A 24,851-nucleotide genomic window follows, 5' to 3' on the forward strand; every position below is an offset into this window, starting at 1 on the left:
GCCAAAGGCCAAAAATTAACAAACAAACTGAAAATGACAGGTTTGCCCGTCCCAACATGTGACATGATTTTTCCTCCCATTAAAAATAAACAAATAAAAGAAACACAGTGATATAGAAAAATAGGGGTGGTTGGTTTTTGCTGTCCAACTCCCCAAGGGACTGAGTCCCCTAAGTCCATGATCGGTCAGAGATGAATGGATGGAGGCAAGATCCATAGGAAACAAGGCAGGTCTTTATTTTTCTGTGGCGACAGAGTTCCCTCCCCTCCTAGCAAGGAGGCAAGAGAGACCCCAAACCAAGAAGACACGTCTCTTTTAAGTGTTTGCATTTTGGGGTGGAGAAGGAGGACATCCCCTCTGCAAAATTGCATCAGACATAAAGTGGGGTTACTGTGGCTCAGGCAGGCCAAGGTGTGATATTCCTGAGGATATGTTAAGTTTTACAAAGTTCCAGACACCGTTTACACAAAACATTAGCATTTGATAAGACAATCTGGATGCCCGTCAGGCATCCCTCAATGCAGAGCATCTGGGCAAACAATGACAATTAATACCAAGGAGGTTCATAGATATAGGAGAGGAATCCCTTCAGGAACTTCCCCTGATTGCTATCTGCCTACGTGTTCTCAGGCAAGGAGGGTTAAGGAAGCAGAGGAATTATTTAGTCTTTAGAAGAGCCAAGATGGCTTTTGGATTACTCTCCTATACTATTTTAGACATGTGGTTTATATACTTATGTATGTGTGTTTACCTTGTGCAATCTTGAGACCTTAGAATTCCTATAACAACAGATTCAGTTGAGAATGCAAGACCAACAAGGGAAGGGGGCAGAACCCAGCCGAATCCTTTCCTGAACTTTGTTTGCTTCCCCATGCATAGACTGGGAAAAGATCCAGGAATTAGGGGGAAAGCTTACGCAGCCCCCCTCAGTTCCCTCCCGCTATATTTCATTATATATCAGGTTTCCCAAGTTGATACTCTAGCAAATACGATGGACAAATTCAGTCTGCCCCAGCCAGTGTGACCAAGGGTGATGGGATGCAAAACATATCGAGGGCACCAGATTGCAGACAGCTGATTCATTTGGGTGGATCAATGGGATCTACTGCCAGGGAAGTGTATAACATGGTGGACTATGTTAGCTGCATTTAAACCCTCCACCCACAGTTCTCCAGGATGATAGACCTTCTGGGGTAATGTCAGGGAACTGCCATCAGAGGGAAGAGGAGAGGAAAGTCGCTCCAGTGATGCAGGGGAGGGAACTAGCAAGGAGAGAGAGAGGGTTCCCACAGGGGAAAGAAATCCAGGGGACACCAGGGAGAAAGGGGAAGCCGGGAGCAAGGCGGAGGGGAGGCTCAGAGACTCTTCCAGTGAAATCAGCAGAGAGAGCACCGGACCTCCGCTTGGCATGCCCACGCTGCGCAGAAGGCTTCCACGCAGAGAATCTAGGAGGAGACTTGGAGTCAAGCAACCTTTATGTTGGAAGAAATTTAGGTCCCGCCCACTGACGGATTCTGCCAGTGACTAAGACAGTCGCGTTTCAAAGGCTGTCAACCGGGGAAAGTTTTAGTTACACGGCTAGCTTGGAGCAGTTTGCAGTTTACGCACAAGCAACCCCAATTCCCATTACAGGTAAGTTCAAGAGGATGGCATTGGACAGCCCACCGTTACAAAAATAGAGGCAATTTTAAGGTGGAAGAAAGGCCCACTGATGGGAAGATGCCTTTTCAAGGTGGAGCAAAATGTCCTGGAGCAGGTCTTGGAACAAGTGTCTTTTAATGAATCGTACGGTTTCAGATGAGCAGTGCAGCCACCAGGGCTCCTTTCGGCATTTCCAGAGACGTCAGCTCCGTGATATATCAACTGGCAGGTCAGAAGCCTTTGTTCTCCGCCTTGCAATTAAGCACAGAACAAAAGAATCAATGAAGGCAGATTCATCTTTCTCTTTCACGAGAGCTTTGAAGAGGAACCCTGCAGCCTTTCCCTGTCTGGACCTCCTTTCTGCCGCTCACCTATTAACCTCATTACATTTAGCAACCGAGCAGGCATGGCAGGAGTGCAGAGGTCCGTGCATCGATTGGGAAGAGTCAGCCAGAGCTTTGGCAGCAGGAATTGTTGCTCAGCCTGATACCCTGGCAGCCCCATCCTGCACAGGTGACCCCAGAAGTAATTTGAGCTGATTTCAGTGCAAGTAAGTGGGAAACACATCATACTCTTTCTGGAGTAGCTTGTCCACCTTTGGTCCACACCCTTCACTCAGCTCTCAGCATGCTGTTATCATGCAACAGTGGCACAGGCCAGGAAATGGCTTCAACTGGCAGGCTTAGCCAGGTGAGGATAGCTGATGGGTCTCAAACCCTTGGTGAGTTACGGACTTCCCCTGCAGGCGGAGACAGGCTCCAGGAGACTGAGTGGATGAGACCAAAAGTGGGTCCAATGGTCAAGGAGGCAGTTTCTGCACGTGCCATAGAGGGAAGTGAGGGGCAGATGGGGCTCGTCCACCTGGGAAGGTAGCCCATGTAGGAGAAAGAAAACTCTGGTCCTAAACCTCCGCTGCCTTTTGGGACATCTTCAAGAGAGGAAGAGCCTAAGGAGTAAACCCTACACAAATCCAGAGTGGAGTCCCAAACATAGTTGGATGGCACCTTGCACACCTCCTTCCGGCAACTCCTGCAGCCAAGCTGGTGCCAAATGTATTGCTCTGCTTTCCTTTGGACCACATCAGTGAGACTGAGGGTTTTGTTGTCTCAGCAGCCCAGGGCCTCCATATACACTGCATAGCTTCACGCCCCAGGTAGTTCCCTTCGGTGCTGCTATTGCAGTGGTTTGACTTCACCCCTGGAGGCGCACTCCATTGTCTCTCAAGACAAACAAATTAACTTGTAGTTTGCCACCTTGGGCTCCTTTGGGAGGAGAGGTGGGATATCAATTTACTAAATAAATAATATGCAGCCCAAACCAAATTTATCACCCTGTATGAGTGTTAAGATGTAAAAGGTAGAGGGGCTGTGAGTTGTTGTTTTTTAATGTCCAAACATCTTTCCCAAAAGCAAAATGAGGGCAGGCCAGAGGTAGGGATTCGGCAAATGCAATGACGGTAAATCAACTGATAAACAAGGATTTGTTGGAACACCTGTTGTTTGCAGAAGTTCATCTCAGGCCAGGAGCTGGGCCTCAGCGGTACCAATATTTGGGCACCTGCTAAAGATATGGCCATGCAAAATGCAGGAAGCGATATCAGTCACTGCAGATGTAGTCCAGAAGTCCAAAGATCTCTGCCTGTCACTCATTCAACCTTGCCTACTCAGCAACCAAAGCAATCCATTAATCGCCCACAGTCCTTCAGCACTCTGAAACCTCATCTTTCAGGGAATTGTCTACAGACCCTGCATCCTAATGCAAGCATTGCTGAGGCAGCTTTCGTTTTCACACTCCTTGCCAGATCATAAGGGCATCTGTACAGGAGAAGCTTGGACAGATCACACCTGGAGTCCTGTGTCCAGTTCTGGGTACCATAACGTAAGAAAAATATTGACAAACTGGAACGTGTGCAGAGGAGGGCAACAAAGGCGATTAAGGATCTGGAAACCAAGCGTTATGAGGAACGGTGGAGGGAGTTGGGTATGCTTAGCCTGGAGAAGAGAAGACTGAGAGGTGATATGATAACCATCTTTTGACATCTAAAGGGTTGTCACGTGGAAGATGAAACAAGCTTGTTTTTAGCATCAGGAAGAACTGTCAGAAAGAAGCTCTCTGGCTCACGCCTTGGTTTAAATAGCACCCCCCCCCCCGCAGCCAGGTTGGAACTTTGACATGGCCAGGACCTCCGGTGCTGCTCGCTGCCATGGCGCCCACCATGTTGCCTCGCCAGAAGTCCCCCGGCATTAATCTGGGGACATTAATTGAAATCCAGGGACATTCTGGGGACAGATTTTGTCTGGGGACAGATTGGTGAATCCGGGGACTGTCCCTGGAAACTGGGGACATCTGGTACCCCTACTCTAGATGTCCTTCATAAGCACAAATAATTATGCATGTACAATAAAATAAAATTATTTGTGCTCATGGTGATATCCAGGCAATTATTCACAATCTCATTTTCAATACCATTTGCACCTGCAAAGGCTTTGGAGCAGCCAGACAGATTTGTTTCCAATTGGTGCATGTCCCATAATTTCCTGCGGAAATCAAATACCTTTTCATCATATATGGGGTTGTTTTGTCCCACTTTTGTTGTGCTATAGTGCAAGTGTGCTCCTCCAGCAGATGGCAGTGATGCAGTGACATTGGGGAAGCCTCACGGAACAGCAAATACAACAGAATGATGTGTGGACGCCCCAGGATGAATCCACTCCTAATGCACCATTATTGTGTCAATGACATGTTGCAAAATAGACCCATCAAAAAGAGGAAAGAAAGAACCCCAGCCAGTCTGAAGAAGCCTCCACTCCTTCTTCTGGTAGAGACATACCAATAGCATTGGTACCCAAACAAGACTACTGATAAGCAAGAGGGGAATATCAGCATGAGTAGAGGAATCTCAAATTTCATAAAAATAAAGACTTTTAAAGAAATGCTAATGAAGATTGGGCATGCATAGTAGCCACATGACATTCAGTGTAAGCTGGGAAAGCAAAACAGAAAAGCAGGAGGCGAAGGGAAGAGTGGAATAGCATCCTTGCTTCTTTCGGCTTATATCAGCCGCCACCAGCCTAATGCCTTCTGCCTGTTTTGGACTATAAGTCCCATGAGTTGTGACCCATCAACTGATGGGAGTTGTAGTTCTTTTTTTAAAAAAAAAAAAGTATTTGCTTAGTATATAACAAAACAATATAAAAACAGAAAACGGAAATGGAAAATTTACCCCCTCCCTAAGAGATGAAATCTGCATATCCAGATCTGAAGTCCACCCAAGTCCAAATCATATATCCAGATTCCAGAGGTCCACAAAGGATAACACCAAAAAAATAATCACCAAATGAACCAAAAATGCCAATTTCCAGACCTTGTTTTATCGATTCATCAAAGAGGCTCCTTCCATATATTTCCAATATCTAGTTACAGTAAGTCCTGCTGTGAATAAGGATCTAGGAGTCTTGGTTGACCACAAACTTGACATGAGCCAACAGTGTGACGCGGCAGCTAAAAAAGCCAATGCAATTCTGGGCTGCATCAATAGGAGTATAGCATCTAGATCAAGGGAAGTAATAGTGCCACTGTATTCTGCTCTGGTCAGACCTCACCTGGAGTACTGTGTCCAGTTCTGGGCACCACAGTTCAAGAAGGACACTGACAAACTGGAACGTGTCCAGAGGAGGGCAACCAAAATGGTCAAAGGCCTGGAAACGATGCCTTATGAGGAACGGCTAAGGGAGCTGGGCATGTTTAGCCTGGAGAAGAGGAGGTTAAGGGGTGATATGATAGCCATGTTCAAATATATAAAAGGATTTCACATAGAGGAGGGAGAAAGGTTGTTTTCTGCTGCTCCAGAGAAGCGGACACGGAGCAATGGATCCAAACTTCAAGAAAGAAGATTCCACCTAAACATTAGGAAGAACTTCCTGACAGTAAGAGCTGTTCGACAGTGGAATTTGCTGCCAAGGAGTGTGGTGGAGTCTCCTTCTTTGGAGGTCTTTAAGCAGAGGCTTGACAACCATATGTCAGGAGTGCTCTGATGGTGTTTCCTGCTTGGCAGGGGGTTGGACTCGATGGCCCTTGTGGTCTCTTCCAACTCTATGATTCTATGATTCTATGAATAAGAGATACCCAAACAGCAGTTTAAAGCACACAGCTGCATTTTCCATACAGAAAATATTTAATAAAGCCAATTCCAGACACTTAACCACCCTTTGTCCAGTAACTTTGCAGAGTTGTAGTTCCAGACGGTTGGAGGTCATCTAGGATTCTGAAAGAGGGCTCCACAAATTGGCTCAGACCGGGCAGAAGAGAATTCCCACTGGGAACAAAGATACACTGCCACATTTTTGTTGTCCTGAGCCATTAACAAATCTAAAGCATAGTGATATTGGGGGAAGAGAGCTTTTGGTCTGACAACTATCTCAAGCTATATTGCCAAGTGTCAAAAGCAGATCGGTTTATTATTATTTTTTGTGGTGCTAGTGGGAGAGATAATTCTCCCTCCCAAAATGGGTAAGATTCTTCATGTTAGTTTTTCGTGGTCATTGAAATTACACAGCATGGAGTTAAAATAAAATAAAAGGTTATTTTGGTCATGGCAGCCCGTAGGGTGAGAATCTTCTTGGAGCCAACTTGGATTCAGAAACAAGTTCCCATTTCTAAAAATACCAAGTTCTCTTGCTAAGCATTTTCCTTCCTGCCTTGTGGAAATGGGAAGTAAGAATCAGCTAAAAGACCAAAAGGGATTATATATATATTTTTAAAAAAGAACCTGGCTTGATGCTTTCTCAAAATAAATTATGCATTTTCGAATTAACAGCTATGCCTCTGTCTATAGACAGTAGCCTTCCCTAAGAGGCGCGATTCACAACTTCAGAAAAGGGAGGTGTAGACCTGCAAGAACCAAGGTGACATTTAACAGAAAACGGGTTGAGCTTTAATTACTTTCCTCCAAATCAAGGATAAATATTGCTCAACGCAACCCAGGGAACTTGACACAGGAACATTGTGGTTTCCGCTACGAACGTGCATTTCGCGTGGGCATGCAGCGTTGATAGGGAAGGGAGGGGATTTGCAGTCTGAGAAGTTCGAAATATGAAATACACACACACACACCAATTCAAAAAGCCTTGCCTCGTTTCAAGCTGGGCATGGGACACACACACACACACCGAATTTGGGTATAGCTTGAAGTAGGATCCATTCTCACTGTTGACTGCCCCATCACTGCCTGCCAGAAGCTCTGCCTCTTTCCCAGCCGAGAAAACTTTACCCTTGAGGAGGAAGAAATCAGGCCGGTTTGGGCAGATCTGGGCTATGTACAGATCAGGTTGAGACAGCCTTCACTGTGGTGCTTGTGGGTGTAGAAAGACATTATTATTTTTAAAATGGGACCCTGGAGCAACACAAATTGTAGCTCTGTAAAGGGGAAAAGGCCCCCCTAACAACTCCCAGCACCCTTAACTAACTACAGCTCCCAGGATTTTTTGGAGGGAGCTATGACTATTTAAAGTGGTGCAGTACTGCTTTAACAGGTCCATGCAAATGGGGCCTATGACCAGAGCCGGATTTAGGTTTGATAAGGACCTAAGCTACTGAAGGTAATGGGGCCTTTTATATGTCCAGCTTTGTCAACAACAAATTGTTGCTTTTTTGTGTGTTGAATACAGTGGTACCTCGGGTTACATATGCTTCAGGTTACATACGCTTCAGGTTACAGACTCCGCTAATCCAGAAATATTGCTTCAGGTTAAGAACTTTGCTTCAGGATGAGAACAGAAATTGTGCTCCGGCAGCGCGGCGGCAGCAGGAGGCCCCATTAGCTAAAGTGGTACCTCAGGTTAAGAACAGTTTCAGGTTAAGTATGGACCTCCGGAACGAATTAAGTACTTAACCCAAGCTACCACTGTATATGCTATATGGTAATTTATGGACTTAATGGGTATCTAAAGCATTTGCACATAACAAAATATGTATTTCATCAAAGTAATTGTTGAACTTATCTTATATTTTGGAAATGTACATCCAGTTTAGTTTTCTTTAAAAAAGTTTGGGGGGCCCCAAGAGAGTTAAGCTATAGCTATGCAGTAGCTTGTTTAGCTTATACGTAAATCCGGCACTGCCTATGGCATAAGATTTTGTGAGCCCCTCCATTAGATCCATGGACCCCTTGCCAAATAATCAACAATGCATTTGCAGACAGCTAGAGCTTTGTGTCTGTGCCACTACGAGACAGATCCACGTTCAACAACGCCCTGTTCAGAGCACCACTGTGCTCATGGTTACTTCAACAGGCAAAGTCTCTCCCTTGTTCCTGCAGAGTGTCACTGGATATTCACTCAGGATCAACAGTGACATCCTGGGTTGTTATTCAAATTAACAAGCCTCGTTGTGATTGATTGTTCTGGGAAAGAGCTCAGTGGGGGAGAGCTTCATCCTGGCTTGGGAGGAAAAGGAAAGCTCGCAGCAATCAATTTGCAGCATTAGATTTTGCTGGGTTGCTAATAAGGCAGCGGTGTTGACCTCCTGGAAGTCAGCATCTGTTGCCAACCTTGCTTGGCTTGCTCACTCGCTCCCTCGCATGGGGTGATGGTCAATTGCAGGTGGAAAACAAAGCCCCAAACTCAAAGATGTCACTTGCAACATCAAGACTGCAGGACAGATTTCTAAAAGGTGCTTTTTCACACAGCACCCAGTTAAACTATGGCACTCACTCCTACAGGCAGCAGTGAGGACCACCAACCAGGATCACTTTAAAAGAGGATTAGGGAAATTCAGGGAGGACAAAGCTATTGATGGCTATTAACCATGATGGCTATGTTCTACACTGTCAGAGGTAGTATACCTCTGAGTACCAGTTGCAGATGGGCAGAATGCTGTTGTCCTGTCTGCAGGCTTCCCACGTGCATCTGGTTGGCAACTGTAAGACCAGGAGGCTGGACATATTGACCTTTGGCTTCAGCCAACAGGTTCTTCATATGTTCTTACATCCTCCAGCCCTTGGTGGAGGAGATGCTAGTTGTGCAAAATTTGCAAAGTTACATGTTTTTTTGCTTATGGTTGAAGGGGACATTTTCTCCAGACTCAGAACCCCAGGAGGTCCAGTGCCGAGCTGCAAGGAAGCCTGGGAGAGAAATTTGTTTCAGTTCACAACTGAAGGCGGACTTACTTCACACTTTGCAAAACAATACTCAGAGCTAAACACAGCTGCCCTTTGAAATCCATACCGCTCAGAATTTTGCAGGGTGGCCTCCAGCCCAGTAATTCACAAAAAAATGTGTATACCTGGGCAATGTTTCCATTGCATTGCATATATTTGTGAAAACAACACACACCAACGCATTATATTAGGAGCGATTTGTTTGCAAAAATGTGTGTATTGGGAGACATTTGCACTAAAATGCTGGTGAATTTCCACAAGAACTTTTTGCAATAAATGAATAAATAAATCACAGAGTGATGTGGAGTGATTTGGAGAACAGAACTTAAGACGGAGAAAAATTCAGAAAACTGAAAACTTGCATATCCCTAGTTGAAAGTCTCCACTCTAGGGTCATTTAGGGGAGAAGAGTGAAATATAAATTAGATTTAAAAAAATTAAATCTTGTACATAGAACAGGGTTGGGGAACCTATGTTCCTCTAGGTATTTTTTTAGACAACAACTTCCGTCAACCATGCTTGACCATGCTGGCTGTGGCTGTCAGGAGTTCAAAAGTAATAATGTCTGTATGGCCACAGGTTCCCCATCCTTGACTGAAGCTATTGGTTGGCTCTAAACTGCTGCTGAAGCCATGTGTTGCCCTGTATCCATCCTGGCCTTGCCACCAACCCCAACAGTGAGCTGTCCATGGTCCTGAACACCTGCAACCTAGCATGTGCCCCTTGCCTTTGCTTGGCCATTGAAGGCTGCAGCCTGGTACAGAACATGACCGCTGTTGCCTCTTTCCTTATGTGACCACTGCTGCCTCCCTCGCCAGGCCAGCAGTTGCCACTTTGTTAGAACTGCAGACAGGTGGGCCAAGACAGCTCAGAAAGACACAACAGCAGCTGCTCCCAGGCCAGCCACAGAGGTGGGCATGGAAGGAAAGTGCCCCAAGGTGGCAACCATCCAACAGAAGTTGTTATCTGTGGCCAAAGAACTTCCCTTGTACCAACACAAAAACCACTTGTGCCACAGTAGCTTTCCAAGATTCACATCTACAGGTAACTATGAAGTGTTACCAAGAAACTCTGGAACTCTGCATAAACCCACCTTGAATACAGTGGTGCCTCGCAAGACGAAAAGAATCCGTTCCGCGAGTCTCTTCGTCTAGCGGTTTTTTCATCTTGCGAAGCAAGCCCATTAGCGGTTTAGCGGATTAGCGCTATTAGCGGCTTAGCGGGCTTAGCGGATCAGCTGATAAGCGGCTTAGCGGCTTAGCGGATCAGCTGATAAGCGGCTTAGCAGCTTAGCGGATCAGCTGTTAAGCGGCTTAGCGGATCGGCTGTTAAGCGGCTTAGCGGCTTAGCGGATCTGCTGATAAGCGGCTTAGCGGCTTGGGGAAAAGGGGGGGAGGAAAAAAACCCCGCAGGAACTCGCAAGACATTTTCGTCTTGCGAAGCAAGCCCGTAGGAAATTCGTTTTGCGAAGCACCTCCAAAACCCTTTCGTCTAGCGGGTTTTCCGTCTTGCGAGGCATTCGTCTTGCGGGGCACCACTGTAATGTGTTCACTGGATTTGCTCTGAACCTGCAAGTAAAATGAGGCCCCCAAGCCTCTCTATTTGGCCCTCAGGACTCTCCTTAGTCCACAGCCCCTCACCAGGGATACCCCTCACCAACCCTACTTTGAGTACTCTTTGAGTTGCTTCGGCTGGCTGGAATGAGTCCTTAAACTCTGCTAATGTCTCTCGCTTGTGTGGATGGAGGCTGTGTGAATGCATGTAGAAACCAGCCTACTATACAAAGGTCAACACTTCCATCCATTGCTCCACCTACTTTTGTATATGGCACTGCCCACCACTAGCATAGGCATCCTCCCAAAGGTGGCCCAGAAGGGAATGCATCCCATCTCTGTTCTGAGCGATGATCATGGTGTTATTGCAAGGAATCAGAGAAAGCTTCAGCCATTCAAGCCAAGCATTGCCCAACGAGGGGCAACCCTAAGGGTTCCAGCCAGTCTTCCTTTCCACAGTAGCTGTGCTACTCAGTATTTCCCCTGCTATAGCAGCATTGAAATGAGTGCACATCTAATTAGTCTCCGGAATCTTTTTCCATATCCAATGGAAGTGTCCATCCCTATGCCTTTACGCAGATAGTAATTAATTTTCAGGAAATTACAATGGCACATCCTCCAGCAAGCATCTTCCCCTGGTAATTGAATGAAACCTAAATTTACATTTCCTAGGAAACATCTCCACCTTTCCCAACAAAGGACACATCACCTGGCTGCACGTTCTGGTTGGCCGGGAACCCCTCATGACATCCTTGCCACGCTCCAGCAGGAAAATGGTATTGTGATGCTCGCTGACAGCTCATTACCTGTGCCCTTTGTTGGTCAATGTCCTTTCTGCCCAGCCCTGTCCTGAACGAAATCACCCTTTGTGTTAGAGCGAACACCAGTCAGGAATCTTTCTTCCTTTAATTAGACACGTCTCTGTCTCCGCTTTGTTCGTTCCTTTGAGTAATGTGCTTGCTGGACTGCTCCCCGCCACCCTATTCCAAGCATGTTCTGACCTCAGAGATGCCTGAAGGAGTCAGACCTCTTCTTCAGCTTAGCTAGATCCTTAACCTTGCCTCCTCTCCCTGCCTTCCTGCTTCTGAACTGTATATATTATCTTCTCCAGATTAGACAGGACCTGTCAGGGACTGGGCAGAGGAGGAATGGTGAGGACTGCCTCCCCATCCTAACTCTTCTAGGGAGGAGGAAGAGGAAGACAGTATAGATTTACAACAGGGGTTTGAGGGAGGTCGCAGCTCAGAGGTAGATGAGGAGGAAAGCTGGGAAATCGTGGTAGAGCCAGAACACCCAGCTGATACATTGTCATTAGAAAGCATTCCAGACCCTCCATTTCCCAGAACCCAGCGAGCCTTAAAAGTAGGAGAGCAAAGAGCTCAAAGACAGTGGGTGCATAGAAGCATCCGTAGAGGAGATGATGAGGAAGTGGGAGAAATGGGGGGTGGAGATTCACTTGGGATGACACCATTATCCAAGGTACTGGGTTCCATAGCCTCTCTCTGTAAAGATTGAAATTAAAAAGGACTGTAAGAAACTTTTCCTTGTCTTTATACTTTCCTGGGCAACCAGCTGAGAGCTGCTGATGGCATCCTGACAGGACCCTTGAAGGAAGCACAGCCCAGGGTTACCCTAAAAGGGAGCCTTGGGGTGTTGCCAACTAAGTTTTGCTCAGAGTAGGTGCACCCAAGTTACTCATGTCCATTATTTTCAATGGGTCTCCTCTGAGCAAGACATAGTTGACTACAACCCAGTTCTGATGTTAATAATGGCTGGTATTAAATGCTAGCCTTACACCCATTGATGTTAATGGGCATGACTTAGGTTCACTAACTTCAACAGGTTTAGTCTAAGTAAGGTTTCGCTGAATTCAGCCCAAAGGTGATGATAATGATAGGCTGTAGCCAACTAAGCTTTACTCAGAGTAGATCCATTGGATGATAGACCCAAGTAAGTCATGCCCATTATTTTCAACTAGCATTTCATGCAACCCTTTTTCTATTTCTGAACCGCTTGAGCCTGGAGAACTTTTTTCAGATGTTCATAGATAACAAGAGACAAGTGCCTTCTTTTCAGACACCTGGGCAGTTTCCCCCATCAAATAATTTGTGCCTGGCCTTTGCCAGTTATCCCAGATCCAGAGATCACAGGAAAAACCAGGAAGCCACTCCTCTTTATTCCCCCTTATTTGGAATGGCCAATTATTAGAATCTTCCTCCTCCTTCCTGCCTCTAACTTTCTCATTTCCCTAAACTCACTACCTTTGATCCCAAACCCATCATTTACATCGGCAAGCATTTCCTCTAGGTGTGTTAAGGCTTCTGCTGCATTTTGCCTGCTTCCCTAGTACCCACCTTTAATCCACGTAACACGTAATCCACATAATAATATCTCTCTCTCTGCAACAGGAACTGTGTGAGCTTAGGACCCAAGCAATGTGGGTATTGAGCAGCCTGTGTAATGTACAACAACTATAACCATCTTGCTGTTTTATATTTCTCCACAAGTGCTTCAAGTTGCAAAGGCACTTCTACTTACAGACACCCACGCACATGGTGGCTATTGTGACTAGTAGGGCAGAAGGCAGGGAGGTCAACAGTAGGGGGCGCCAGAGCCAGCAACAGGCAGAGCCAAGCAATGCTAGTGTTGTCCCCATCCTCCTCCTCCTCCTCCTCCTCCTCCCTGCTGAGTTCTACAAGAGCAAGTGAGGAGGAAGTTGACAGGCAACAGCACCCCCTGGATTGATTAAGGCAAGAATGGACACCCTGGCTGAGGGCAGACTGAGGCTGGTGGGTTAGACTGATTCGTTGGCTCTGGCTCCATCTGCTGTTTGGACTCCAACTTTTACCTTACCAGACAAAATGGGCACAGAGTGCTGCCGCAGATGCACTTAGTCCTCTGCAGCTAATGCATTTTAGTGGAAAGTGATTTCAGGAATAACCTTCTAGAGTTTCTCGGCCCCAATTGCACCCATTTATTTTTTTAGCTGAATATGTTTTGGCTGAGTGTATATTTTGACTGGTGTCAAAAGCTGCAGCATCTCTGTGGGCAGACTGTCAAAGAAAACAGGGGAAGAGAGACAGAGAGAACTTTTCTTCCTGTCCATTTAGAAATGGTCACCCAATTCTATTAGTTGTCCCTAAGTTCCAGGCAAACAAAAGTAAGCCCTTCTTCACACAAGAGGCATAATTAACTTACGGCATTAATTGTCACAAGATGTGCTGCTGAACACTAGCTTACGTGGCTTTTGAAAAGGATTAGACAAGCACATGGGGGATAACCCTATTGATGCCTATTAGTTCAGATAACTTGAGGGAGGGAATTTCTAAGACATTCCCTGGTGGTGACTGAGTGGGGATTTGAACCTAGGTCTCCCTGTCCCTAGCTGAATACTCTAACCACTGTTGAACCTAACTGAACCACTCTAACCAGCTCTCTCTCGGGGAGCAGAACACGATGGTGGCAAGAAAGGCTGAACATATAAATTTTGCTTTCTCACAGTTCCATAGTTTTCCAGTCTGAAGCTCAGTTCAGCTCTTCACTTTTCCGCATCCGCTTGCGAATTATTATTTTTTAAAATTCTTGTGAAAATTCACCAGCATTTTAGTATGAATTTCTCCTAAAATACAATGCTTGTGTGCATGTTTTCCTAATATACACATTTTTTGTATGTTGTTTTCACCAACATAAGGATTTTCCTGTATCCTTTACCCATGTATATGCATTTTTATACATGGTACTTGTATATGCATTTTTGCATAGTATATGCGTTTTTGTACGTAGTGCTGCAAAATTCAGAGGAGTGTGAATTTCAAAGGCTGGCTGTGTCTTGATCCTTGTATTGTTTCATAAATGTGCAGTTTACTTGCAAACTGAATCACATTTCCCTCCAGCCCTAATGGGAAGTAACTATCCTGGTCATCATTCAATGTTCTAACTTTCGCAGAAACTAAAGTGTGGCAGCAACTACTGAGCTACAGATTGTCTAACAAGATAAAGGACCAAGTCATTATGAGTGGTTATTTTTTCCTTTCCTAAATTGATCCCTTTAACTGATAATTGATCCTGCTCTTAAGGGAGGGCATATACTTTGGGAAGGGGAGAGCAGTATCCTTAGGACAACTTCCAATAGAAGAACTTTGTGCAAACCATTGCAGGATGGGCTAAGAAGCCCAGTAAAGACTATGGAGGGAAGGAATTCAATTCAATCTTCATTTAAAGTGGGCCTATATAATTAGCATTTCCAAAACAATCTGCAAACTGAAGCACAGCTATCCTTTGAAATTCATACTTCTGCAAATTTTGCAATGTAGATCTCCAGCCAAATAACTTGGACAAAAAGACATACATTAGCATACATGGTGCATAAACCAAAGAAAATAACATTCAAAATGCATTATATTAAAGGAAAAACCTTTGCAAAAATGTGGGGGGAAACTCATCCAAAGATGCCTATATTTGGGAATAATTACAGGAACAAAAAACGCTGGTGAATTTTCATGAGGACATTTCAAAACAAGTTTGCAAACTGATGTGGAAATGTGGGGAATGGAAGAAAACTGGAGAAATAAGTAGCTGACAAGAATCGAAATGGAGAGATTCACCCACCTCTAGCAAGGAGGGCATAATCTTACACCTCCTTAATTGAGAGTGACTCCCAATGCATTGAGGACTTACTTGGCAGTAAAGTGGAGAGGATCACTTGTAACAAACTTTAGTTTGACTTTTGAAGGGAAGATCTGGCTTGGTCAGATGGCATCATAATCACTGTGCCAATCCTAATGGTGCCAGAGGGGTATTTGTGTTCTTAAGGCAATCTGTTTGCCTTGTCGGGGCATCGCACTGAAACAACATCAACACCCACTTCCTTCCACAAAGGCTTTGGCACAACACCTTAATCTGCATCACTTTCCTGTAACCAAGTAAAGAATGCATTAGCTAAAATACATGCATATTCCTTTAACATTTTGACGGCCGACTCCATTTCCATCTCCCGCCCCCTTCCCTGCCTTGCTTTCCTCAAGTCAAATTTCAAATTGTAAGCTTCTTGGGGCAGAGGCCTACCCTCTTGTACTTTGCAAAATGTTGTGCACAGTGGTAGTGCTATACGAAGAATAGGCAACATTGAGGAGTCTCCATGCTTTGATTTTAACCTTGCTTTGTTAAATTCCCAATCAAATCCCACTCAATTATTTGTCTCCGGCTGGAATCCTGCCAAGGAGATAATTGTTTTAATGTACTTTATAATGGTCCAGTCCAGTCTCTCAGTCTCTCTCCCCCCCACATAGAAATAGCTAACCACAGCAACAACAACAAAAACCATGACAATAATTCCCATCTATTCACACACATTGTATTGCGTAGATCCAGGCGGTCTTCTTTGCCAGAGAGAAAAGTTAAAAAGAGATAAACCACGCCTGAAAAATCAAAGTGCCTGAAATCAAGTCAAACATTGTTAAGTCCCAAAAATAGAGGGTGGGGGAAGGGGAAATCAAATAAAAACACCCGTCGCCATGGGGAGGAATAAGAAGTGATTGCTACATCCTGAATTGTCACTGATCGACTGTTGATCTCCAACAGGGGAACACAACAAGGTTAACAAACTCACATTTCCTCATCTTTTGAACACAGGGCATTGCCCGCGTAGCTGCAACATCATAGCAGCTTCTGTTCTGCCCCACACACCCTGGGTTGGGTGGGGGGTGTTCCTCCAATCACTCTTGCAAATCAAAATCAATCCGACCACCGCAACGGTCCTAGCTTTTGAGTTTTGCAGGCAAGGAGATGAGCCTCATACACGACTCCTCCAGCTCTTCGTCAGCACGACGCCCCACAGACACCTTGCCAAACTCTATCTCAAGTTGGGCATTGCAACTCTCGGCAGCAGATTAGAGAGAACTCCTCTCCTGCCTCCACAGGGTCTCCCTCGAGTACATCTTTTGTCACCACTGGGTCTCCTGCTCCCGTCCAGAGCTGCGCGCACCTCCGATCAGCAGAGCAACTGAGACACAAACGTTCATCATCGCCCACAAGCTGACACATCCCAACAATGGCCACACAAAGCGAGCGCTTAGCGGCTTGGCAGAGCCCTCGATGGAACGCTGCTGTTCCCATGCCAAAGGCTTGCTCCTGCTTCTTGCACTTCTCCTTCCCCCCACCCACCCTCCCTGTGTTCAAAGAGACGGAAACACAACATACAAAAGAGATAGCACATAGAGGAATTACCTTTTCTCTTTATTTTGCTTTCGGGACTTGTGTAACAACCCTATGAGGACAACAGCTGCTCGGATTCCTGCTCGTTTTGCATGCATCCTACCAGGAGATTGTGACATAGTTAAAGTGACACTTCTGCAGGCAGGTGGTGCTGCCGATGTCACCAGCCGCTGGCAGGAGACCTGCTTTTAAAAAGTGCACACCTCCCTCCCTCCCTTTCTCGCACACAGGCTCATCCCCCCCCCCTCTCCTTTTCTGCTTTTGCTGTGACTGCAGCCGGATAGGTAAGTCCGTTCCCGGAATCAGGTGACTTCTTCCCACTCGGACGACCTTCAAGTCACCTGGAGCCTGCCTGCTCTTTTTTGCTAGCCAAGCCCCTCTTCTGAGCTCCGCTTGCGTGCAGGGGGGTTGCCGAACTGCCAAGCCAGAGGAGCAGAGGTGGCATTCCCCAGTCAATTAAATCGCTTTCAACCATACCCAGCTGCACATGCGGCCGCCGGCTTTCTGCCAATCTGTCACGCCTGCGCTCACAAGCCGTCAGCGTCAGCTCCCGGCTCAGCCCCGAAAGGAGAAGAGAAGTTGAGGGCTCGCTTCAGAGCATTCTTGTGGCTTTGTTTTGTGCTTTGCTATTTTTTGTTTTTGCAAGGTTCGCTATGGTCATTTGGAAAAAGCACTCCATCAAGGCAAGCAGGTGCAGAAGTTTAAGAGGGACAGGTTCTCCTTGTCTTTGGGCTGCAAGGAGAAAGATCTACGAGCCGAAATGACAGGACCACTTGCCACCGGGAGACAGACGCGTCTTTGCGCTTTTAACATTGCTCTGCAGAAGATTTTCTCCAAATCCATGTGCATTTTTGTACATCCATATAAAAGGGGAAGAGGGTGACGCTTCTGTGATTTGATGTTGCGGAAACGAAAGCTTTCTGTGAGGTGGGTATGATTAATTGCTAGGGCGGGGTTTGTGTGTGTGGTTTGGGGATGCATTTTTCTCTACAACAAATTGTTTCCCTTGCTTAGGGAAAATGGGTTATTTGGAGGATCATGTTTCGTATTGCAATTGTCAGTGTAACTGCAGCAGCTGCAATGAATAAATGCTTCCAACCCCCAACCTTTACTGGATGTCATTTACTGATTGCTGTTAGAGATTAGAAACATTTTAAGAGTATTAAAATGAAAGGGGCTTGATTTGGAACTGTCTGGCGGCGGCACTGCATGGGAAAGAGATCACTTCATCTGTGCATGCTGGAAGATGAGCAGAAACTGCCTGGATAGCCTGAGATCAGGCACGGCAAACTTGGAAGTTGAGGGGCACCTTGTTCCAAAAAGTTTTTGCAGCGATGACCCACGCACGCTGAGTTCACAAAATCAGAATGAGAGCAATGAAGATCCAGAAAGCACTGTGGTCTTGCTCTCACTCTCAGTTGACTCTGTGACATCATCAAGTAAATAAAGCTGATTGGCTACAGTGCAGCTATGTCATCACATTAGCCAAGTGATCCCGTGGGGGTCACCCATGTGACAATACACAGGAAGGAAAATATTAGTTCTTTTTCAAACAAGGAGGGGGGCACTGAACTAGCATCTGACTGGAGAAGCGATGGTGCAAACAAAGTTAAAGAGGCCGCAAACAGGGTCCTGGATCCAATCTCTGACCTTGTCAGGTAGGGATGGAAAAGACAGCTGTCCAAAAATCAGGAGAGATTATACCAGTCAATGCGCAGGCCGGCCCATACAAGAGGCAAGGTGAGGCAACTGCCTCAGGCGGCAGGAACCACTGGGGAAGCAGATCCTGATGTCAATCTTTCTTCCCCCCACCTGACACCCTGTCTCTGGTGTAGATCTTCCCTGACCGCTTCTTCCCTGGCAAGGAGGAAGGGCGCCATTTGGGGGCCTGTCTCAGGTGCCAAAATGTATTGGGCTTGGTCAGTGCAGAAAACGCTTAGCCAAGTGGAGCCAATGGCTTGGTCTAAGGCAGCGTCTTTTAGTACTCTATGGTACAATCAGTGGAGGCTACTCCATTAGGGCACTGCCTCGCCAACCTCTCAAGCCAGCCCTTTATTTGCCTGTCTCTTTAATCACAGACTAAGAAGTGGCCCTGCCTATCAGCACCGTCCTCCTTAGTCCAATGCTTGCAAAACTCAGCAAGGTGGACAAAGCCATAGCTACTTGGCTCTGCCTTTCACTGGCTCTGGCGCCACCTACTGTTGGTCTTCCTGCCTTCCACCCTAGCAGTTCCAGTGGGCACCAGTCGCTTGCAATTCCTGCAAGGCACACAGCATCCCTGCGCAGACACCCCTGCTGCACTCCAACCCAAGAGCCTGTTCATTTTTTTTTGCTACAGAGAAGGGTGGGCTGTTGTACATGATGAGCTGCAGGCTACATACAGGAATGAATGTTGCCAGGGACAGAAACTATACAGCACATCTTGCTTCCATCCCCCTCTCCCGGCACCAAACAAAATGCTTCCCACACTTCCTGTTCGGTGCTAAAACACAGAATCGGGAACGTGGGCTGCAACCTTCTGGCCCATGCTGCTTTTGAGGATCAAGGTAAAAGCACAGACATTTGAAGAACCAGAAGGAACATTTCTCCCCTGCTCATGACCGGCGAATCTATAGTGATCTTATTGATCACATTGCTAGTTTGAGAGGTCAACGTGTTTGTAGATTTATATTGCATTATGATTTTTCATTAAGTTTTTTAAAATCCTGTATCAGCTTTTTTATGGTGTGTATTTTTTTTTTATTATTATTTATTGAATTTATATATTGTCCTATACCTGGGGGTCTCAGGGCAGCATTGTGCATGTTATTATAATAATAATATTATAATATTATTCATATTATTATTATTGTGATGCAATGGGGGGAGAATTGATCGTTGGTATTGAGTTCATTAGGGGTAGGGGAAACCTTTTTCATCCTGAGGGCCGTCTTCTGATCTAGGCAAGCTTCCAAGGGCCACATCCCAGTATTGGGTGGGGCCAGGGGCTAAAGCGGGTGGAGCAACAAATTTTAAAGCCATTCAAGTTAGCCATCACTGCCTCTTGTGGGAGTGAATTCCGTAATTCAACTGCACACATTTCCGTTAGTGTTTTGGTTTGCCTATTGGATACCTGTGTTTCGCTTCACATATTGGTTCAAGAAGTGCAACTTAGGTGGTTTCCCACCCAAATTCAACTTCTCTCACATTCTTAGGAGGGCTTCTCAAGAGCCCTCAGCTGTGACACAATTCGACTTTCAAGATTTAGTTGCCATGGAGATCAAACATGCCCGGACTCCACCAACACCCTAATCATTTCACCCATCCACTTACCCAGACAAGCCAGTGAGACAAACATTAATCTCACAACGTCTGGGTTTTGAAATTTAGGTGTGTGAATATCTGGCTAAAGGTGGCTTATTGCTGCCCCCCCCAATCAATGCTGATTGACAGGCACTGGAAAAAAGACACCCACTGCCATCATCTTGCTGTGTTGGATCTGCCAGCGGTTCAGGATTCCTCAAGAGGTGATTAGGGGTGAGGGGGAAATGAGATTCAGTTCGTAGGTAAAGGCAAACCTACCAAATTCACAAAACAACACACGGACCTTAGCCTGGAGAAGAGGAGACTGACAGGAGATATGCTAACCACCTTCCAGTATCTCGAGGGCTTTCACATGGAAGATGGAGAAAGCTTGGTTTTTTTCCTGCTCGGGATGGTAGGACTCGAACCCATGGCTTCAAGTTACAAGAAAGGAGATTCTGACTAACATCAGGAAGAACTTTCTGAGAGCAAGAGCTGCTCAACAGTGGAACCATCTCCCTCAGAAGGTTGTGGACTCTCCTTCCTTGGAGGTTTTTAAGCAGAGGTTGGGTGGTCATCTGTCCTGGATGCTTTAGCTGAGATTCCTGCATTGCAAGGGGGTTGGACTAGATGACCCTTGAGGTCTCTCTTCCAAGTCTATTATTCTATGAACCAAAGCACAGCTACCCTTTGAAATCCCCACGTCTCTAAATTCTGCTCTCTAGCCAAGGAAAGCTTACATAAATGTGCCCAGGAAGAGTGCTAGTGTTCTTGAGTCCTGCTTGTGTGCTTCCTACCAAGCATGTGGCCAGCTATTGTGAGAACAGGATGCTGGAGGAAATGGGCCATTGGCCAGATCCTGCAGCCAGTATCTTCTGATGTTTGTTCTCTCTGCTCCGCTCATTCATTCCTGGGCAGCTTACAGCTGTGGTCCTGGGCTACCTCGTGTTAATCATTTACAAGAAACAGAGTGCTGTCTAGCAAAGTCCACAATCTGTTTTAGATAGAAGCACAAAGTAAAAAAAAGAACAAAATCTGGATAACAGAGAGGTACAAGTCCCTGATCACTGGGGGTGGGGTGGGGGTGTTAAAGGGGCACACAATTAGGCCTGATGGGCAACAAAAGGATGACTTTCACTGCTCGCTTCTGTCGGATACAGTGGTACCTCGGGTTAAGTACTTAATTCGTTCCGGAGGTGCGTTCTTAACCTGAAACTGTTCTTAACCTGAAGCACCACTTTAGCTAATGGGGCCTCCTGCTGCCGCCGCCCCGCCGGAGCACGATATCTGTTCTCATCCTGAAGCAAAGTTCTTAACCTGAAGCACTATTTCTGGGTTAGCAGAGTAGGTAACCTGAAGCGTATGTAACCCGAGGTACCACTGTACATCCAACCAACTGTTCAAGGGCACTTCTCTGTGGAAATGTGACCCTCGGAATCAATGAAGCCCAAACTGATTTGTCTAAGTAACTGTGGGATGCACCTGGCTACCTCCCGGCAGATGTAGTTTATGGGCCCAATTTTTCAGAGGCATTCAGGGCAAAGAAGCGAAATGGCTTGTCCTTTCTGCCTCTGAAAGGGCACCACCACCCATTCGTACCAATGCCCTTTCGATGGTGCCCTTTCCTAACTCGCAGAGAGAAACCAGAGCCTGTCCCGGCCCCCGTTGGTGGACGTGTTGGTTGGGCTCTCTTGCTTTCTGCCGAAAGATTTTTTTTTTTTTTAACAGAAAAATTCATTTTTTCAGAACATTTTTCATAACCATCTGGACTTCCCCGCGTCTCCCTCTCCCTGCATTCTTTATAATAAAGATATCAGCAAATTGTTACCTTGATTCATGCGTTTTCTGTACTTTCAGATAGTTTTACTTTAAGTTTAAAATACTTGTTGTCAAATTACCTTTATCCTGAAATAAACATCAAGATTACTTTAAACTTTGGTTCTTTACTAATCATAACTTAATTTCCAAAGTCCTCAAGTTTTGATTGCTGAAGCTAGACTTTCCCGGCCGCACATATACTAAAATTGGAACGATACAGAGAAGATTAGCATGGCCCCTGCCAAAAGATTTTAAGGCATAGATTCCCATGGCATGCAATTCAGGTTACAGTCTGTCACTGGTTGTGGCAAAGGTTCAGCTATGTTTGACGTGCCCCCTGGGCTCTCATCTTGAAAAGCAGGGAAGACATAGTCTTCCACATGGTTGGCACTCCAAGCCAAGGGACTAGGCAAGCAAACAGGCACCCCCATCCAGTAGGCTGGGTTTTCTGAGTCTGTTCTTACTGTCGCAAACATCTCTTGCACCATTGTTGACAAAGGTAGAGTCAACGGGGCCAACTCATGGTCAGATCTCTCGGTAGATGGGATGGGGGCTCTTGGGGTGTGGGAAGCAACTCTGGCACCACTGAGGTGTCTGATGACCTAGCAGTCTGCTCAGGCCCTCCCTAGGGTCCAAGTCAACAGCCACTAGTCTGCTATGCTCCTCCCCAGAGTCCCATTCTGACAGTTCCCAGAGAGCCAGTGTGGTGTAGTGGTTAAGAGCGGTGGACTCGTAATCTGGTGAACTGGGTTCGCTTCCCCGCTCCTCCACATGCAGCTGCTGGGTGACCTTGGGCTAGTCACACTTCTCTGAAGTCTCTCAGCCCCACTCACCTCACAGAGTGTTTGTTGTGGGGGAGGAAGGGAAAGGCCACTTTGAGACTCCTTAGGGTAGTGATAAAGCGGGATATCAAATCCAAACTCCTCCTCCTCCTCTTCTTCTTCTTCTTCTTCTTCTTCTTCATCCTCCTCCTCCTCCTCCTCCCCCCTCAGGCCAGTCCTGTCAAGATGTCTCCACAGAGCTCAAGATGCAGTCATTGCCAGAGAATGCAATAAATTCCTAGAACCATAGAACTGTACCCCGAGGGTAATCTAATGTAACTCCCTGCGATGCATTCTCTAGGCCAGGCATGTCTAACCGGTCGATCGTGATCTACCGGTCAACCGCAGAGTGTCCCTGGTCGTTCCTGGTCAGTTGTGGGTTCCTGATTGATTCCCCCCCCCAAACACACACACACAAAACTTTGGCTCATCCTCCCCCCAAAAAACTCAACAATTCCCGTCAATCCTCCCCCCCCAAAAAGCTGAACAATTCTGGTCAATTCAATGGATAGATCACTGCCAGATTATTTATGGTGGGAGTAGATCGCAGTGTCTTGGAAGTTGGACATGCCTGCTTTAGGCTAGTGATAGCATATGGAGAGCCCTGCCTGATCAGACTAAAGGTCCAGCCTCCTGTTTTTGCACAGTGACCAACCAGGAAACTCCATGGAGCACCGGAGCAGGGAGTGAAGGGAACAGCCCTCCCCTGTTGTCATTCCCCAACAACTGGTATTCAGAGGTGGACGGCCTCCAAAAATGAAATGCCCTGCTCAAAACTCTGATGTTTAAGAACATCTGAGTCCTGGAGGACCAGATCATGAGGCCCATCTAGACCACATGTTGAGGAAACTTCACCAGCCAGGGAGCCAGATCCCTATTTCCCCACTTCTGGAGGGCCAAATTTGACAGGTGAGCGACTCACCTATCAATCCCCTGATGTCACCATGACACAATAACACTGCCCTTTAAAGCCCAGACTGTCCAGATTTCAAAGCACAGAATGGAGCTGTTTGGAAGCCCCTTCCCTAGCAGCCTCACGCTGCTCTTTAAACCTCCAGGTTTCGAAGGTTGAAAGAGTAGCATGGAGGCTGTTTACAGTTGAAATGCAATTCTGCTTCACATGTTGCACTTTTCTGAATTTTTCATTGAGGTTCCCAGGCAAAGTAATGTGCTGAAAAGAAGGCATAAACTAGGGTAAAAAGCTCCAAATGTCTGGTTTGACCCTTAAGGCTGAATCTGATGCTACATTAATGTCACATTTGCCAGGCGCTGCATCACTCACACTTCCTGTAGCTCTGCTAAAACTGTATTTTCCACATTGCCAGTTTGTAGATCTCAGCTGAGAGAAAATCCATGACCTGAAATGAACTCCGGAGCAAATGGATCTGGCCATAAGTTAGACCTCTCTGAGTCCACAGTTCATATGCGCTGGTTACGACCTTTCAAACCTCTCTTTAGTTTGGGACCACAATATCAAATGCACAGCCTTTGTCCACACACACACACACACAAACACACACACACTACAGATAGGACAATACTATTTAGAAATGGTAATGTTTCATCAGGCTGAAACGGAGCACCTTCCATTTGGTGCATGTTGCTGCCCCATGTGGTGAGTTAAAAGAACAGCAGCTTGGAATAAAAAAATTCCTTCCTGTAGCACCTTAAAGACCAACTAAGACTTAGTTGGTCTTTAAGGTGCTACAGGAAGGAATTTTTTTATTTTGACTATGGCAGACCAACACGGCTACCTATCTGTAACAGCAGCTTGGAACATATTCATGGCAGTGAAACATGCTCTGGGTTAGCCCTACCCACCTTGGCCTTTATTCCCTCTTGGGAAGGAAGGGGTATAGAAGACTTCCTGTTTGGTCTTTCCTGAGCAGGAAGATCTTCCTGCCTCTGGTGTTTCTTTGTGCATAACTTGGATCTGACTCTGGGCTGGTCTCTTGGCCCTGAATCCTAGCTCAGTTCCTAGATCCCAGCTCACTTCTGCCGGTCGCCTACAGATTAGCATTGTCAAGCTGCGCACTCCTAAAGGCAGCAAGGTATATGACACCTGAGATGTAACCACTGTCATCCAGAATTTCCACTTTCCTGGGGCCCCAGAGATATGGCATTTGCTGCATGGCCTGGCCATGGGATGGTCACCTCAGGGACCATTGTCTTTTCCCCATACAGCTGTACGTGGGATTCTCAGTGCCTCCCCCTCCTGCAACATGGGACACTGGCCGATGGCTGTCTGAATTAGCCAGTCAGGGGACAGCCCAGGGCAGGGATGTGGTCGCCATATTTGGGGCCAGGGAGCAATTTGTTTCTTGCAGGCAAATTGGCTGGTCTACAGTTTTCGCCTGCCTAATAAAA

At 46.3% G+C, this 24,851-nt stretch overlaps 1 protein-coding gene across 7 annotated transcripts in view; it reads right to left on the minus strand.

The window, feature by feature from the left end:
- Positions 1-24,851, minus strand: part of RAP1GAP2 (RAP1 GTPase activating protein 2) — a 201,174-nt gene that overhangs the window by 87,365 nt on the left and 88,958 nt on the right. Inside the window, exon 1 of one of the 7 annotated variants that reach the window (XM_081172973.1) lies at positions 16,576-17,614. The exons of 4 other annotated variants lie outside the window; for them this stretch is intronic. In XM_081172973.1, the coding sequence (XP_081029099.1) occupies positions 16,576-16,682 (107 nt within the window). In that variant the 5' untranslated portion in view covers positions 16,683-17,614. Of the gene's footprint in view, positions 1-15,958; positions 16,379-16,575; positions 17,615-24,851 lie in introns of those variants that run through there. 2 more of the 7 variants (XM_081172972.1, XM_081172977.1) reach the window with 2 other exon arrangements.

Source organism: Podarcis bocagei, assembly GCF_964188305.1.
Source record: "Podarcis bocagei genome assembly, chromosome: 15".
Classification (NCBI taxonomy): domain Eukaryota; kingdom Metazoa; phylum Chordata; class Lepidosauria; order Squamata; family Lacertidae; genus Podarcis; species Podarcis bocagei.